Source organism: Syzygium oleosum, unplaced genomic scaffold, assembly GCF_021117445.2.
Source record: "Syzygium oleosum isolate NSW1041296 unplaced genomic scaffold, Sole_v2.1 Sole_v2.38, whole genome shotgun sequence".
Classification (NCBI taxonomy): Eukaryota; Viridiplantae; Streptophyta; class Magnoliopsida; order Myrtales; family Myrtaceae; genus Syzygium; species Syzygium oleosum.
In genome coordinates this window covers 2,055,708-2,070,639 of record NW_026607522.1, presented here as the reverse complement: position 1 = coordinate 2,070,639, position 14,932 = coordinate 2,055,708, and the positions used below count along the sequence as shown (strand labels likewise).

Here is a 14,932-nt window from a genome sequence, read left to right as displayed (position 1 = left end):
ACCAACTTAACAAGACAAAAAGGCTTAAGGAGAGCTACATCCTAACAAATAAACCCAATAACATCTCCTGTATTTAACAACGAAAGGTAAATTGGAAACGCCAATTTCTTTTTGTTCTTTTACTAACAATTAAACTTTCACAATGTACTTATATTGGCACGTTAATTCACGTATAAAATATTTTCATTATCTTTTTTTGTGGAAACTAACATTTTGGTGGGATAAAGCAAAAAGTTGTCTTTAAATTTTAAAAAGCATAAACACATATGCCCGTAGATATTGTTCGATGAACGCATAGAAGAGACAACTCGACAGCAACACTAACTAAACAGCATACGTATCAGACAGTTTGATAGCAACATCAATAAGCATTGAAATCTAGTGAGACACATTTGGAACTTAGGGTTGATGTGCCTGTCGCTACATTCCATGCCCGGTTTGAACTTTTGCTTTCAGCAGGTATCGATCCCATGCTTTTACTGTGTATTTGCATTCTATTGTGTAGAACATAATCTGATCACCCCAATGACTTGAAAACCAAGATTTATTAGAGAGGAATATAAGAGCAAACTTATAATGAACCAAAGATAGTTGGCTGAATATAGTAATAGCATACTACATATTGCTCACTGGTGCTAGATAAAGATAAATATGCCCTTGTCAACTATCTTATAAGGGATGCATTAATTAAAATAAATGGGGTAAACCGGCGAAGTATTGGGATAGAATAGCCCGAAATTTTGCTCGACGCCGGCGGGTTTCTGATTCTCATTGAACAGCGCAAAGAGGAAGCCTCCCATGCTACGGTCCGGATGTTTAGGCGTCCCGGTGTTGGCCTGATACCTCTTCACAAGGTTCTGGTTATAAGTTTGTGCAAGCGCTGGAGTGGTGAAGTTACCATTTCCAGCAGAAGGCCAGCCGCTCTCGGAAATCACCAAATCCACATTGGTCACGCCTTCCTTCTCCATCGCCCAATAAAAGGCGTCCACGACCGCGTCGTGCAAGTTCGAGTAACTCAAGGGGCCATCCTGAACCACCGGGCCGGTCGCGGTGAATTGGGAGTAATCCAATCTCACGTTGACCGGATCGGAGGCGTACGCAAAGTACGGATAAATATTAATCATCAATGGCCAGCCATTGCTTGACAAAAATTTTATGATTCCGACCATGTCGGCACGAGCCGCATCAGAGAATGTGGCTTGTGACGGCGGGTAAGAAGTCCCTAAGGTTGAAGTCGGGACCACAGTGGTGATCTTTATTCCGCTGTATCCGTAGCTGTTAACAACACTTTGCAGATTCTGCATCGCAGGCAATACGTACCGACCTAAATCTCCAGGGACCACTTCGTTACCAGCCGAAAGATACGTAATGTTGACACCACTCACGTACGGTTGCACGTTGGCGTCAAACCATGCCTTAGCCGCAGCGACGCTCGACCCTATGTTTTGTAAATCCTGATTCTTGGTGCCCAACGTGACCTCTCTCCCACTGCCTCTCAGCGCAGCGAGTGCATCAGGGTTGGGATCGAAGAGCCGCACCTTGCCGATGCCGTATCTTTGGTAGAGTTGGACCACAGCCGCCGGAGAAGGGAGGTTGTCCCCGATCATCCCGTAGCACACGCCGATGTCGAGCCGCGCCTCCGTGGTTGCGATTTGGTGGTGAACAAACGTGAACGTCAGTAGCATGAGAATGATATTGACCAATGCCATCTTTGGGATTCTTGTTACCCTACTCCAAACACATAAAATTTATCATTATTCAGTAATCCAAAACCCTAAAAAAAACATAGTAATATCAAACCGATGGTAATGTTTTTTCCGACAATGACATAAAAACTAATAAAATAGGAGCATTAGTTCCTTTTGTCTAATAACATCACCATATGAGGGAAGATATACGCAAAAACTCGCTGGTAAAGCTCGAAACAAAACTAGTAATATCATGAGCCTGGAGTTTACCTGTTATCCACTTAGCTTCTGCTGCCCGCTGCAATATGGATACTTTTTCTTGTTTGCCAGTATATATATAGATACCTGGTAACTATGTATTCTATTTGTAAGGCCGTGATATATGGAAATAAATCGAAGGAAATTAGAGCCCATCCTTATCCATAAAGCATAGGAAAAGATTATACATCGTTTGAGGTAAGAAAGGATTTCGTCCAAAGAAAAAAAGGTAAGAAGAGATTTTTTTTTACGGCATATTATCCATATGCCGTAAAAAAAGATCAAGGAAGAGATTATAATTTGCAAAATTAGAACCCACGTTAATTAGAATTCTACAACTGCATGATACAGTGTGAATATTTGTTCTTATCGATACTTAAGTGTATGTTGCAAAGTGGGCTTACCTGTCGTTATGATGATTCACATTTCCATCGCGGGCAATAGCGTGATTCCCATTTCCGAAGTCGCTTATGTGTTTTTTGAAAACGAGAAGGCTATTTCTTATATCGAAATAGTGGTGGGGTGGAGGAATCTATCAATTGATTATCAAGGATTGGATTATAAGAAAAGGGTAATTACATATCGCCGCGAATTAATTAATAAGGCGGTAGATTATTTATTTATTTTTCTGTTCCGACAATTTTTCTTGAGGAAAAAAAGTCAAATTCAATTGATTTCTGAAAAGTCATAAGCAACTTTCTCTCTCGGCTCTTAGCTCTGATCAAGCTCAGCCCTTAATTATGCCTTTCAAGAATAGTTTACGATCTGACCAAAAAAAAAAAAGTATAGTTTACAAGATCAAAGCATATTCGATCAAAGCTAAGAGCCGAGAGAGAAAGTACACAAAAGTTTGGCTTTACAATCTCACCCCTTAATTATGCCTGTCAAGTATAGCTTTGTAGATTCCAATGACATCAAAAGTACACAAAGGCAATCATTAATAAGCAAATTTAGAAAAATCAGTAACAATGTTCTCAAACATCTCGATTCGAACTGTACCCAGTTTTGTCATCTCTTTAATCTTTCTAGTCATCGTATCCATCATTGGAACCAAAATAATTAAGGTTGAAACCATTAAAATCTCAAATTAGTTCCCCGTGATACCCCACTCTAATTTTCGTCACACAAAAAATTAGCCCTAACTTTTTGTCACACAAAAAATTAGCCCTAACTTTTTAATTAGCTGGGTTTAAATCTGGCCAAGTTCATACATCTTTAACTTTACAATCCCAAAATTAGGCGAACCACCCTTCACTCTCTCTCAAGTAAAAGCATAATTCCAAAATTAAAATTATAAAATTTGAAAAATCCTTCACTGTATTATGATTATTTTCGAAATTCCAGAAAAAAAAAAGGTTTGATGCATTTTCATATTGAATTGAAAACACAATACATATTGAAGACCCAAGAATAAGGACCTGCGTTTTAATCAAAACCGAATTGGACCGAATTGACCTGGCCCGGCCCGTTTCCATTGCAGATCAAATTGGGCCTATCACGCCAACGAACAATCTCAACTCGAATTGGTTGTATCTTGTTAGAAGTTATAAAATTGAAAAATAAAAAACAATAATTATTTTTTATTCGAATTTGCGGTTTGTCTTTTGAAACGATATTAGTTCAAAAGGCAACGTTTTCAGAGCAAAGGTTGTATATTTTCTAAAACACAGTTATAAATTCGTCGTTTCTATCTCAATACTTTTTATTTCTCGATTTTTCTTTCTCAAAATTATACAGTCGTTGGTTTCAATTGTTCCCCTTCTGAATTGTTGATTGTTTGTTTACAAACAAACTAAGAGGTGCATTGTCCCACATCAAAAAGATATAAATGGCAGTTATTTTGCAGTTTTTTTTTAATTTCGAATTTTAAAAAAAATGACAAGTTGTGCACTTTTAAAACAATATTTTGTTCGTAAAAGAGTTTTTTTTTTTTTTTTGGTAACCGGGAACCCCCCGCACGGCCGACAGCCGAGGAGGTAAACCCGGGGTGATGCTAGCGCAGGACCCACCACCACGACGTCACGCTTAAGAATCCCTAACGCCCGCGACTTGGGATTCGAACTCCTACCCTTCGTGGGGGGAGGGGAGCCCGAAGCCAGCGCAGCCGCTGAGGGCAGTGGTTTGTTCGTAAAAGAGTTTAGCTATTATATATTCAACATTTCTTGTTCAATACTTTTTTCCCTCTCAATTTTTGGTTTTTTTCTTTAAAAAATAGCATTTTTTCTTCAATTGTTTCCTTGTCGGAGAAATACCAAGACTGATATTTGATATTCTTATTTTGAGACTTTATTGTATCTTGGAGGATCTTTGCCAATAAGCATTTAGCAACTTTGTAGGGCAAACAATTCCTTAAAATAGTGTATTCATGCCATAAAGTTTGACCAACAATTTTAAGGAACTATTTCTGCAACAATGGAGCCGGACTCAATCAAAGTCATGAATCAAGACATGGTGAAACTGAACCATTTTGATGGCAACAGCTTTGCTCGTTGGAGAGACAAGATGAAGTTTCATCTCACTGCCTTGAACATTTCTTACATTTTAGATCCCAATCCGATGCCTATAGAGGATCCGAAGCCTACCATTAAAAGAGAACAACCAAGTGCAGAAGCCAATGGATTCTTGGAATGGCGAAAGATAGATAAAAGTCAAGACAAAAGAGATTTTTTAAACATGCTAATAAAAATAATAATTATTATTATTTTTGAAATACTGTAATGATGCTTTAAGTGTTTTGCAAATGAAAACATTTATTTATTAAACATAATACAAATACCCTAAACTTAATTTGTCCGAAGATAGCTTATTGAAAATTCATTTGTAAGAATTCTTTTTTGATATCTCGAGCATTTAGTCGTCTTATTACTAGCGAGGTGTCAATGTGCTTTGAGCAAGACTTCACCTGCCTAATTATAAATATAGTTGTCATCGTAGCTTATTAAGATATCTTATAATTTGAAAACAGAATTCGTTGCATTCGAGTCGAGAATTCGATTATAAGATAATCAACTTTTTGAAAGTTTTATAAGAATTTCATCATGTATGTAGAAAATGATTATTCCCATATTTATTTTGGCCAAATTGCAATAAAAATCCTCACTTTTTCTCCATTTTTCAATTTTATCCCCACTTTTTGAGTTTTATAATATGAATCTTCACCTTTTGAACTCATATAAAACCTATCCTAAGATTAGATTTACTCCAAAAACTACAATCTAATTACCCTTTTACCCTTTTTTAGCATCATGTATTTACAAGATTCTTACTAAGGCCATATTTTCTATAAGAAAACCTATTTTTTTTTTATATATGAAAATAGTGGTGGGTTGGAATCTATCAGTTGATTTTCAATACTAGCATACTACATATTGCATAGTACATATTGCACAAGATAGATGTTTAGGTATAATAGCATACTAAATATTAGACTGCAAATAACAAAGATGCCCTAAAACGCCTTAATGTGACGCACATATTAACCGTGGCTAGTGCGTGGAAACCTGCATATCCAGATGATTTTGTGTATAAAGTCATTACAGGTACTGATTTTCTTGTATTGGCTGCTTTCCCTTAATAGTTGCAACAAGCACACAACGTTTGTCCTCTATTTTTGGCTTCTTTCAATATGAAATTCCACAGATTACTCGGTGCAATCCTTTCTATTAAATACCTAGATGGATTAGAAGAATAAACATACTGGATACCATTTACATATCGGCATTTATGTCTGAAAGGTCAAGGGCCACAAACGATAGTCCGGACTACAGATAAACATGGAATGCTAGTGGCTATTTATACAGGATTACTTGGAACCTACTTTAATGGTTTATGCTGGACTTTGACTTTAATTGCCCGCTAAAGCTATGATTAACTTTTTTCAATGCTAATCATTTATTAGATTTGTGATTTAATTGAACTAAAGATGTGTGTTTTGCAGTGTTAAAATCGTTGTGGCTTATCTCATGAAAAAGCATGGCTTGAGCCTTTCTCAAGCTTTGGAGCATTTGAAGAGCAGACGGCCACAAGCATCTCCTAATTCTAGTTTCATTTCACAATTGCAGGACTATGAGAAATTTCTGCTAGGTGCCTAATCATTGTCAATACTAGTTGCATTATTTACATGCATTGATTAGCATCTATCCAACATGAATGGAAGAGCTGTTATACATGTAACATACGTAACGCAATACTGTTTGTTGTAATAAGAATATATAGAAAGAGATAATAAAGATACAAATTTTTATTTTTTTATTTTTTATAATAATGACCAAGTCAATGTTTATATAATCTTTAATATATAAAGATGTTGAATCACAACCTTTTTTGTGGATAATTAACAGGAAATTCAACAGTAGGTGAGGTACGACTAACCGAATCTCCTTAAGGCGATTAGTTCCTAACAAGAGTGCTAAACAGTTCACGAACTATGTCTCTCAAGATACAATACCTCGAACCCATTTGTATTAGCACTATACTAACATGACTCTATCGAACACTTATTAAAACCGACATACTTAGAGGAGTGAATTTCTAAAAAGGAATTCTTATTTTGAATAACTCTATCTCATTCGGTATTTAAGGAAGACTTCAAACTAATTATTGTGAGCTGAAGAAATCCTCTGAAAAACTTCTTCACCAAAGCTAAAGAGATGCGTCCTTTAATGCATCCATTAATTCGCCCATTAACGTATCCGCAAAAATTGTTGCACGAGGGCTGAAGAAAGGCATCCATTAACGAATCCATTAATTTTTTTATTAACGCGTCACAAAACCGTTGCACTAGAGCTGAAGATATGCATCGATTTAACGCGTCCATTGATTCGTCCATTACCGCGTCCGTCAAAATTGGAGAGTCGAAGAACGTGAATTGATGTTGAGCCATTAATAACGCATAATTACTACAAGAGCAAAGCACGGAAAAAGAAAATTACAATAAAACAAAAAGAAAAAAAGGAAAGTTCAATTTCTTTTTCTTATACATCTATTTTTATTACAGGACAAGAAGGCTTAAGGAGAGTTACATCCCTTACAAACAAACTCAAAAAACATCTCTTGTATTTAACAACCAAAGGTAAATTGGCAACACCAATATCTTTTTGTTCTTTTACTTAATATAAATATTGCGGCTACCGGACTTTGACTTTTCTAAAAAAACACTTAAACTTTCACAATATACTAATGTAGCCACGTAGATTCACATATAGTATTTTCTTTATCTTTTTTGCGATAACTAAAATTTTGGTGCGATGAAAAAAAAAAGTCAACTCTTAAAGAGCATAAACAAATATGCCTGTAGATATTATTCGATGAACGCATATAATAGACAACTTGACAGCAACACTAATAAAACAGCATATGTATCAGACAGTTTGATAGCAACATCGATAAGCATTGATACCTAATGAGACATTTGGAACTTAGGGTTGATGTGCCTGTCGCTACATTACAATGCCCGGTTTCAACTTTTGCTTTTAGCGGGTATTGAACCCATGTATTTGCATTCTATTGTAGAAAACATAACTTACTCACCTCAATAACTTGAAAACAAGATTAATTAGAGATGAATATAAGAACAAACTTATAACGAACCAAAGATAGTTGATTGAATGTAATAATAGCATACTACATATTGCTCACTGGTGCTAATAAAAAAAATATGCGTTTGTCAACTATCTTATAAGGGATGCATTAATTAAAATACATGCGGTAAACCGGTGTTCCGTCGGGATAGAATAGCCCGAAATTTCGCTCGATGCCGGCAGGTTTCTGATTTTCATTGAACATCGCGAAGATGAAGCCGCCCAAGCTTCGGTCCGGATGCTTAGGCGTCCCGGCATTGGCCTGAAACCTCTTCACAAGGTTCTGGTTATAAATTTGTGCAAGCTCTACACTGGTGATGTAACCATTTCCGGCTGAAGGCCAGCCGCTCTCAGAAACCACCAAGTCCACACTGGTCACACCTTCCTTCTCCATCGCCCAATAAAAGGCGTCGACTACAGCATCGAGCAAGTTCAAGTAACTCAAGGTGCCATCCTGAACCACCGAGCCATTCGCAGTGAATTGAGCGTAATCCAATCTCACATTGACTGGATCAGAGGCGTATGCAAAGTACGGATAAACATTAATCATCAATGGCGAGCCACTGCTCGACAAAAATTTTATGATTCCGACCATGTCGGCACGAGCCGCATTAGAGAATGTGGAGTTTGACGGCGGGTAAGAAGTCCCTAAGGTTGAAGTTGCGACCACAGTGGTGATCCGCATACCACTGTAGCCATAGCCCTTAACGACACTCTGCAGATTCCGCATAGCAGGAAGTACAAACTGAGCTAAATTTCCGGGGACCACTTCGTTACCGGCCGAAAGAAACGTAATTTTGACATCACTTGTGTACGGTTGCACGTTGGCGTCAAACCATGTCTTAGCCGCATCGACGCTCGACGCGATGCTTTGTAAATCCTCATTCTTGGTGCCCAAAGTGACCTCTATCTCGCTGCCTCTCAGCGCAGCAAGTGCAGCAGGGTTAGGATCGAAGAGCCGCAGCTTCCCGATGCCGTAGCGCCGGTAGAGTTTGACCACAGCTGCTGGAGAAGGGAGGTTGTCCCCGATCATCCCGTAGCACACGCCGACGTCAAGCCGCGCCTCCGTGGTCGCGATTTGGTGGTGAACAAACGCGAACATCAGTAGCATGAGAAAAATATTGACCAATGCCATCTTTGGGATTATTGTTGCCCTACTCCAAACACATGAAATTTATCATCGATCAGTGATCCAAAACCCTAAAAAATAATAGTAATATCAATCCGATGCTAATGTTTTTCCAACAATGACAAAAAAAAAAAAGCACGAGAATTAGTTTCTCCTATCTAAAAAACATCGCCATATGAGAGAAGAAATACGCAAAAACTCGCAGGTAAAGCTCGAAGCGAAACTAATAATATCATGAGCCTAGAGTTTACCTGTTATGCACTTTGCTTCTGCTGCCCGACGCGATATAGATACCTGGTAACTATGTATTCTACTGGTAAGGCCATGATATATGGAAATTAATCGGAGGAAATCAGAGCCCATTCTTATCTATGATTTGCTTTGACATTTAAGGACAATTAGAAGTATATCTCAAATTTCGTTTGAGGTAAGAAAAGATTTCTTCCAAAGAAAAAAAGATAAGTAGAGATTTTTTTTAGGCATCATTATCCAGGGATGCCGTTAGAAAGGACCAAGGAAGAGATAATAATTTGCAAATTAGAACCCACATTAATTAGAATCCTATAGCCAATAGGCATGCGGCCCTGCTAGTAAAGGGATTGGAGGTTGGGGGTAGCGACACTAGTATCACAAGTTCGAGATTCAACTTACTTAGCTCTTAGCTTTGATCAAATACACTTTGAGTCAAAGGGCTTTGTCTAGATGCAAAGTCATCTCCCCGAGCTCTCCCAAGCATTCCATCTATTCATAGTTTGTTTGTACAAAGAGATTCCTTGTTCTTGTCTCCGTCCCACGTAGAAAAGATGAGAGTGTGTAGGCCAATATATAAGTGTGAAAGTCTTCGAACATAACAATTAAGCACAATAGGCTAAGTGGGCTAGACCCCATACAACTTGTGTGTGGGTGCGCCCGGTATCAAAATTAGTTCTAATAAACGTTTACTATTATTTTTCATTATTGATTTTCCTTTTTCAAAAAAATACAGCCATTTATTTTGCAGTTTTTTTTAATTTCGAATTTATAAAAAAAATGACAAGTTGTGCACTTTTGAAACAATAGTTTGTTCACAAAAGGGTTTCCCTATTATGTATTCAATGTTTCTCGTTCCATACTTTTTTGCCTCTCAATTTTTCGTTTCTTTCTTAAAAGGTACAGCATTTATTCTTCGATTGTTTCCTTTTGAGAGTTCTTATAGAAAATACCAGGACTGATATCTGATATTCTCATCTTGAGACTTTATTGTATTAGTGACTTTGCAGGGCAAAAAATCCTTGAAAAAGTGTATTCACGGCTCAAACTCTGATTTTTTTCCAAAAATTTTAAGGAACTATTTCTGCAACAATGGAGTCGGACTCAAAAAATCATGAATCAAGACAAGGTGAAACTGGACCGTTTTGATGGCAACAATTTTGCTCATTGGAGAGACAAGATGATGTTTTTTCTCACTGCATTGACGATTTTTTACATTTTGGATCCCAATCTGATACCTATAAAGGATTCGAAACCTACCATTAAAAGAGGACAACCAAGCGCAGAAGCCATTGGATTCTTGAAATGGCGAAAGATAGACAAAAGTCAAGACAAAAGAGATTTTTTCAACATCCAAATAAAATATATTATTATTTTTGAATTACTGTAATGATGCTTTAAGTGCTTTACAAATGAAACATTTCTTTATTAAACATAATACAAATACCCTAAACTTAATTTGTCCGAAGATAGCCTATTGAAAGTTCATTTGCAAGGATTCTTTTTTTATATGTGGAGCATTTAGTCGTCTTATTACTTGCAAGGCGTCAACGTGCATTGAGCAAGACTTCACCTACCGAATTATAAATATAATTGTAATCGTAGCTTGTCAGGATTTCTTATAATTTGAAAACAGAATTCCCTGCATCCAAATCGAGAATTCGATTATAATCTAATCAACTTTTTGTTTGTAGATTTTATAAGAATTTCATCATGTATATTCTCCTTTTTATCTTGGCCAAATTGCAATAAAAATCCTCACTTTTTCTCCAGTTTTTGGGGTTTATAAAATGAATCTTCCCCTTTTGAACTCATACCAAACCTATCACAAGATTAGATTTACTCCAAAAACTATAATCTAATTAACCTTTTACCTTTTTTTAGCATCATGTATCTACAATATTCTTACTAAGGCCATATTTTGTATAAGAATCCTATTTTTTTATATGAAAATAGTGGGGGGGTGGAATCATCAATTGAATTTTAATGATTGTATTATACGATAAAGTTAATTATTTATTTATTTTTTTGGTGAGATGATTTTGTTTGAGGAAAAAAGTCGAGTTTGATTAATTTATGCAAAGTCATAAGCGACTTTCTCACTCGGCTCTTAGCTTTGTTCAAATATGATTTGAGCCAAAGGGCTTTATCTAGATGCAAAGTCATCTCCCCAAGCTCTCCCGAGCATACCATCTCCTTCAATTGGGAAGAACTATAGTTTGTGGCACCAACTAAAAAACGAAGAAGACCTTCTTTTTAAGCATATATTAGGAAAGAAAAGAATTTATACGCATAGACAACAAATCAAAGATGGATTAAATTGAGGGAGGTGGTCTGTGATTTATTTATTTTTTTCCTTTTGTCTGGTTACTATGCCCTATATATGGTACGCCGACCACCAATATTATGCAAAGTCGCTGTAGGAAGGTTGCGTCTCTCTGTCTCTCTCTCGCGCGCGCGCACAAGCACATACTCCACAAAGAAGGATGTCATTTGTGCTATCTTTTCGAAAATCTTATGCTTTTAAGCATATGATACATTTTCTTTTCCTCTTTCTTTGTAATCTAGAGTTACGAGCGTGGAAATCTGAGTACCCGAAAGTTCATCAGATAAAACACCATACAAATCTCACGAAACAGCGGATCTTTGGCCTGTGCAGTTTGGTCTTGACTCAAAGTAGCGGTGAATACGAATATATGACCTTTAGTTCATGAACTGCATAATCCCCCATTGTCCTAACCAACTACGCCAGTTCTAAAGGGTTACAAGAAAGATTTTTCTGGTTTGATAATAGCTTGAGCAATGACCATTTCCCAAAAGATAAAACTTATGATAACAAAAAATCAATTGGCTCTCTTGGCCAACTGACAACGCATCTATTATGTCTTAAATGGTGCTAGTTATTTAAGTGATAAATAGATTGAACAAGAATCTTACCCGGCACTACAAATAAGCCCATGAGTTAAAAAATAACAAAACAAGCTCACTCCTTAATTATGCCTTTCAAGTATAATCTTGTCGATTTCAATGACATCAAATGTACACAAAAGCAATCACCGATAAGTAAATTTAGAAAAATCATTAACGATGTTCTCAAACATCTCGATTAGGAATGTACCCAGTTTTATCATCTTCTTTATCTGTTGAGTCATCGCATCCATCATTGGAACCAAAATAATTAAAGTTAATACCATTAAAATCTCAAATTAGTACCCCATGATACCCCACTGTAATTTTCGTCCCACAAAAAATCGGCCCTAAATTTTAATTATGCAGGGTTAAGTTTGGCCATGTTCATACATTGTATGTAACTTTACCATGCAAAAATCAGACATACCACCCTTCACTCTCTCTAGTAAAACCATAATTCAACCAAAAAAAAAACATTCCAAAATTACAATTATAAAATTTGAAAAATTCTTCACCGTATTATGAAGTTTTCGAACTTCCAAAAGAAAAAAGGTTTGACGTATTTTGATATTGAATCAAAAATACAATACAAATTGAAGAACCCACAATAAGGACCAGTGTTATGAGCAAAATCGAATTGGACTGAACCGACCTGGCCCGGCCCGGCCCGTTTCCATCGCAGGTCAAATTGGGCCTATCGCGCCAACGAACAACCGAATTGATTGCAATCAACTACAAGAAATAGAGGTCGTCGTCATCAGGATCACTCATGATCAGGCCATTCGCCAAGGTAAGCTCCTCTCACGATTCTTTCTTCGTCTTCGATTATGTCGATTGCATTCAATCAGTCATCTTCCTCGGTTACTTGCTTCACTTATCGATTCGCGTTTTCACCTGAAGGAAGAAGACCCCAGGTGGTTTCATTTCAATCTTATAGATGTCATCGACCCGGATTTTTATTGGGTGTTCGATTTTCATCTGGAGAAGTTTCGTGGGTTTTTTCCAATGTTTGTGTTGTGTGGTGTATCGTCTCTCGAATCCTGTCTTCTTGATTCTTGTTTTCTGCATGGTTTGTCAAGACATTTTGCTTAATCTCTCTGTGGATTAACTGGCTTAAGTTCGTGCAAGATGCAATGTGAGTCTCGATCCGGTTTATGTGTTGATTAATGGGTGTGAATGATCAGTGAATTCTGTATTTCGCTTGGCGAGTAACTTTCATGTGGTATGATCGATGTTGGTTGCTTAGGCGATGGGGTTGATTCTTCATCATCGTTTTGAATTAGTACATATTCTTTCACAATATACTAATATTGGCACGTAAATTCACACATAATATTTTCATTATCTTTTTTTGCGATAACTAAAATTTTGGTGGGATAGCAAAAAAAGTTGTTAACTTTTAAAAAGCATAAACGAATGTGCTCATAGATATCGTTGATGAACGCATATATCACATAGACAACTCGACCACAACACTGACAAATGTATCAGACAGTTTGATAGCAACATCGATAAGCATTGATATCTAGTGAGACACATTTGGAACTTAGGGTTGATGTGCCTGTCGCTACATTACATGCCCGGTTTGAACTTTTGCCTTTAGCAGGTATTGAACCCATGCTTTTACTGTGTATTTGCATTCTATTGTGTAGAACATAATCTGATCACCTCAATGACTTGAAAACCAAGATTTATTAGAGAGGAATATAAGAGCAAACTTATAATGAACCAAACATAGATGTTTGAGTATAATAGGATACTACATATTGCACACCACCTCACTGGTCCCAATTAAAAAAAAACTATATGTGCCTCTGTCAACTGTCTTATAAGGGATGCATTCATTAAAATACGTGGTAAACCGGCGTCCCGTCGGGATAGAATAGCCCGAAATTTTGCTCGATGCCGGCAGGTTTCTGATTCTCATTGAACATGGCGAAGATGAAACCTCCCAAGCTACGGTCCGGATGCTTAGGCGTCCCGGCATTGGCCTGAAACCTCTTCACAAGGTTCTGGTTATAAGTCTGTGCAAGCTCTGGAGTGGTGAGGTTACCGTTTCCAGCCGAAGGCCAGCCGCTCTCGGAAACCACCAAATCCACACCGGTCACACCTTCCTTCTCCATCGCCCAATAAAAGGCGTCCACGACCGCGTCGAGCAAGTTCGAGTAACTCAAGGAACCATCCTGAACCACCGGGGTGGTCGCGGTGAATTGAGCGTAATCCAATCTCACGTTGGCCGGATCGGAGGCGTACGCAAAGTATGGATAAACATTAATCATCAATGGCGAGCCATTGCTTGACAAAAATTTTATGATTCCAACCATGTCGGCACGAGCCGCATCAGCGAATGTGGAGCTCGACGGCGGGTAAGAAGTCCCTAAGGTAGAAGCCGCGACCACAGTGGTGATCCGCATACCACTGTATCCATAGCCATTAACAACACTCTGTAGATTCTGCATAGCTGGAAGTACGAACTGAGCTAAATTTCCAGGGACCACTTCGTTACCGGCTGAAAGATACGTAATTTTGACACCACTCATGTACGGTTGCACGTTGGTGTCGAACCATGCCTTAGCCGCATTGACGCTCGACGCGATGCTTTGTAAATCCCCATTGTTGGTGCCCAACGTGACCTCTATCCCGCTGCCTCTCAGTGCAGCGAGTGCGGCAGCGTTCGGATCAAAGAGCCGCAGTTTCCCGATGTTGTAGCGCTGGTAGAGTTGGACCACAGCCGCCGGAGAAGGGAGGTTGTCCCCGATCATCCCGTAGCACACGCCGACGTCGAGCCGCGCCTCCGTGATCGCCATTTGGTGGTGAAGAAAACCGAATGTAAATAGCATGAGAATGATATTGACCAATGCCATCTTTGGGATTGTTGTTGCCCTACTCCAAACACATAAAAATTTATCATCAGTCAGTAATCCAAGACCTAAAAAATAATAGTAATATCAATCCGATGCTAATGTTTTCCCAACAATGACCAAAAAAACACGAGAATTAGTTTCTTCTATATAAAAAACATCGCCATATGAGAGAAGAAATATGCAAAAGCTCGCAGGTAATGCTCGAAGCGAAGCTAACAATTTCATGAGCTCGGAGTTTACCTACGATGCACTTAG

The 14,932-nt window shown here is 37.9% G+C and overlaps 3 protein-coding genes across 3 annotated transcripts; all 3 read right to left on the bottom strand.

Annotated features, from left to right (window-relative positions):
• Positions 1–683: 683 nt before the first annotated feature.
• LOC115663350 (probable glucan endo-1,3-beta-glucosidase BG4) lies at positions 684–1,709 on the bottom strand. The gene has a single exon (XM_030585356.2). It carries the CDS (start codon positions 1,707–1,709, stop codon positions 684–686), a length of 1,026 nt encoding a protein of 341 aa, XP_030441216.2.
• Positions 1,710–7,634: 5,925 nt separating this feature from the next.
• LOC115666386 (probable glucan endo-1,3-beta-glucosidase BG4) lies at positions 7,635–8,660 on the bottom strand. The gene has a single exon (XM_030588123.2). It carries the CDS (start codon positions 8,658–8,660, stop codon positions 7,635–7,637), a length of 1,026 nt encoding a protein of 341 aa, XP_030443983.2.
• Positions 8,661–13,657: 4,997 nt separating this feature from the next.
• LOC115693818 (probable glucan endo-1,3-beta-glucosidase BG4) lies at positions 13,658–14,677 on the bottom strand. Its single transcript, XM_030620880.2, has one exon. The coding sequence runs from the start codon at positions 14,675–14,677 to the stop codon at positions 13,658–13,660; it is 1,020 nt and encodes a 339-aa protein (XP_030476740.2).
• Between the last annotated feature and the right edge of the window lie 255 nt (positions 14,678–14,932).

Bases quoted from the DNA above. Each gene is read 5' to 3' on its own strand.
- LOC115666386 (XM_030588123.2), bottom strand. From the start codon at position 8,660: ATGGCATTGGTCAATATTTTTCTCATGCTACTGATGTTCGCGTTTGTT.
- LOC115663350 (XM_030585356.2), bottom strand. From the start codon at position 1,709: ATGGCATTGGTCAATATCATTCTCATGCTACTGACGTTCACGTTTGTT.
- LOC115693818 (XM_030620880.2), bottom strand. From the start codon at position 14,677: ATGGCATTGGTCAATATCATTCTCATGCTATTTACATTCGGTTTTCTT.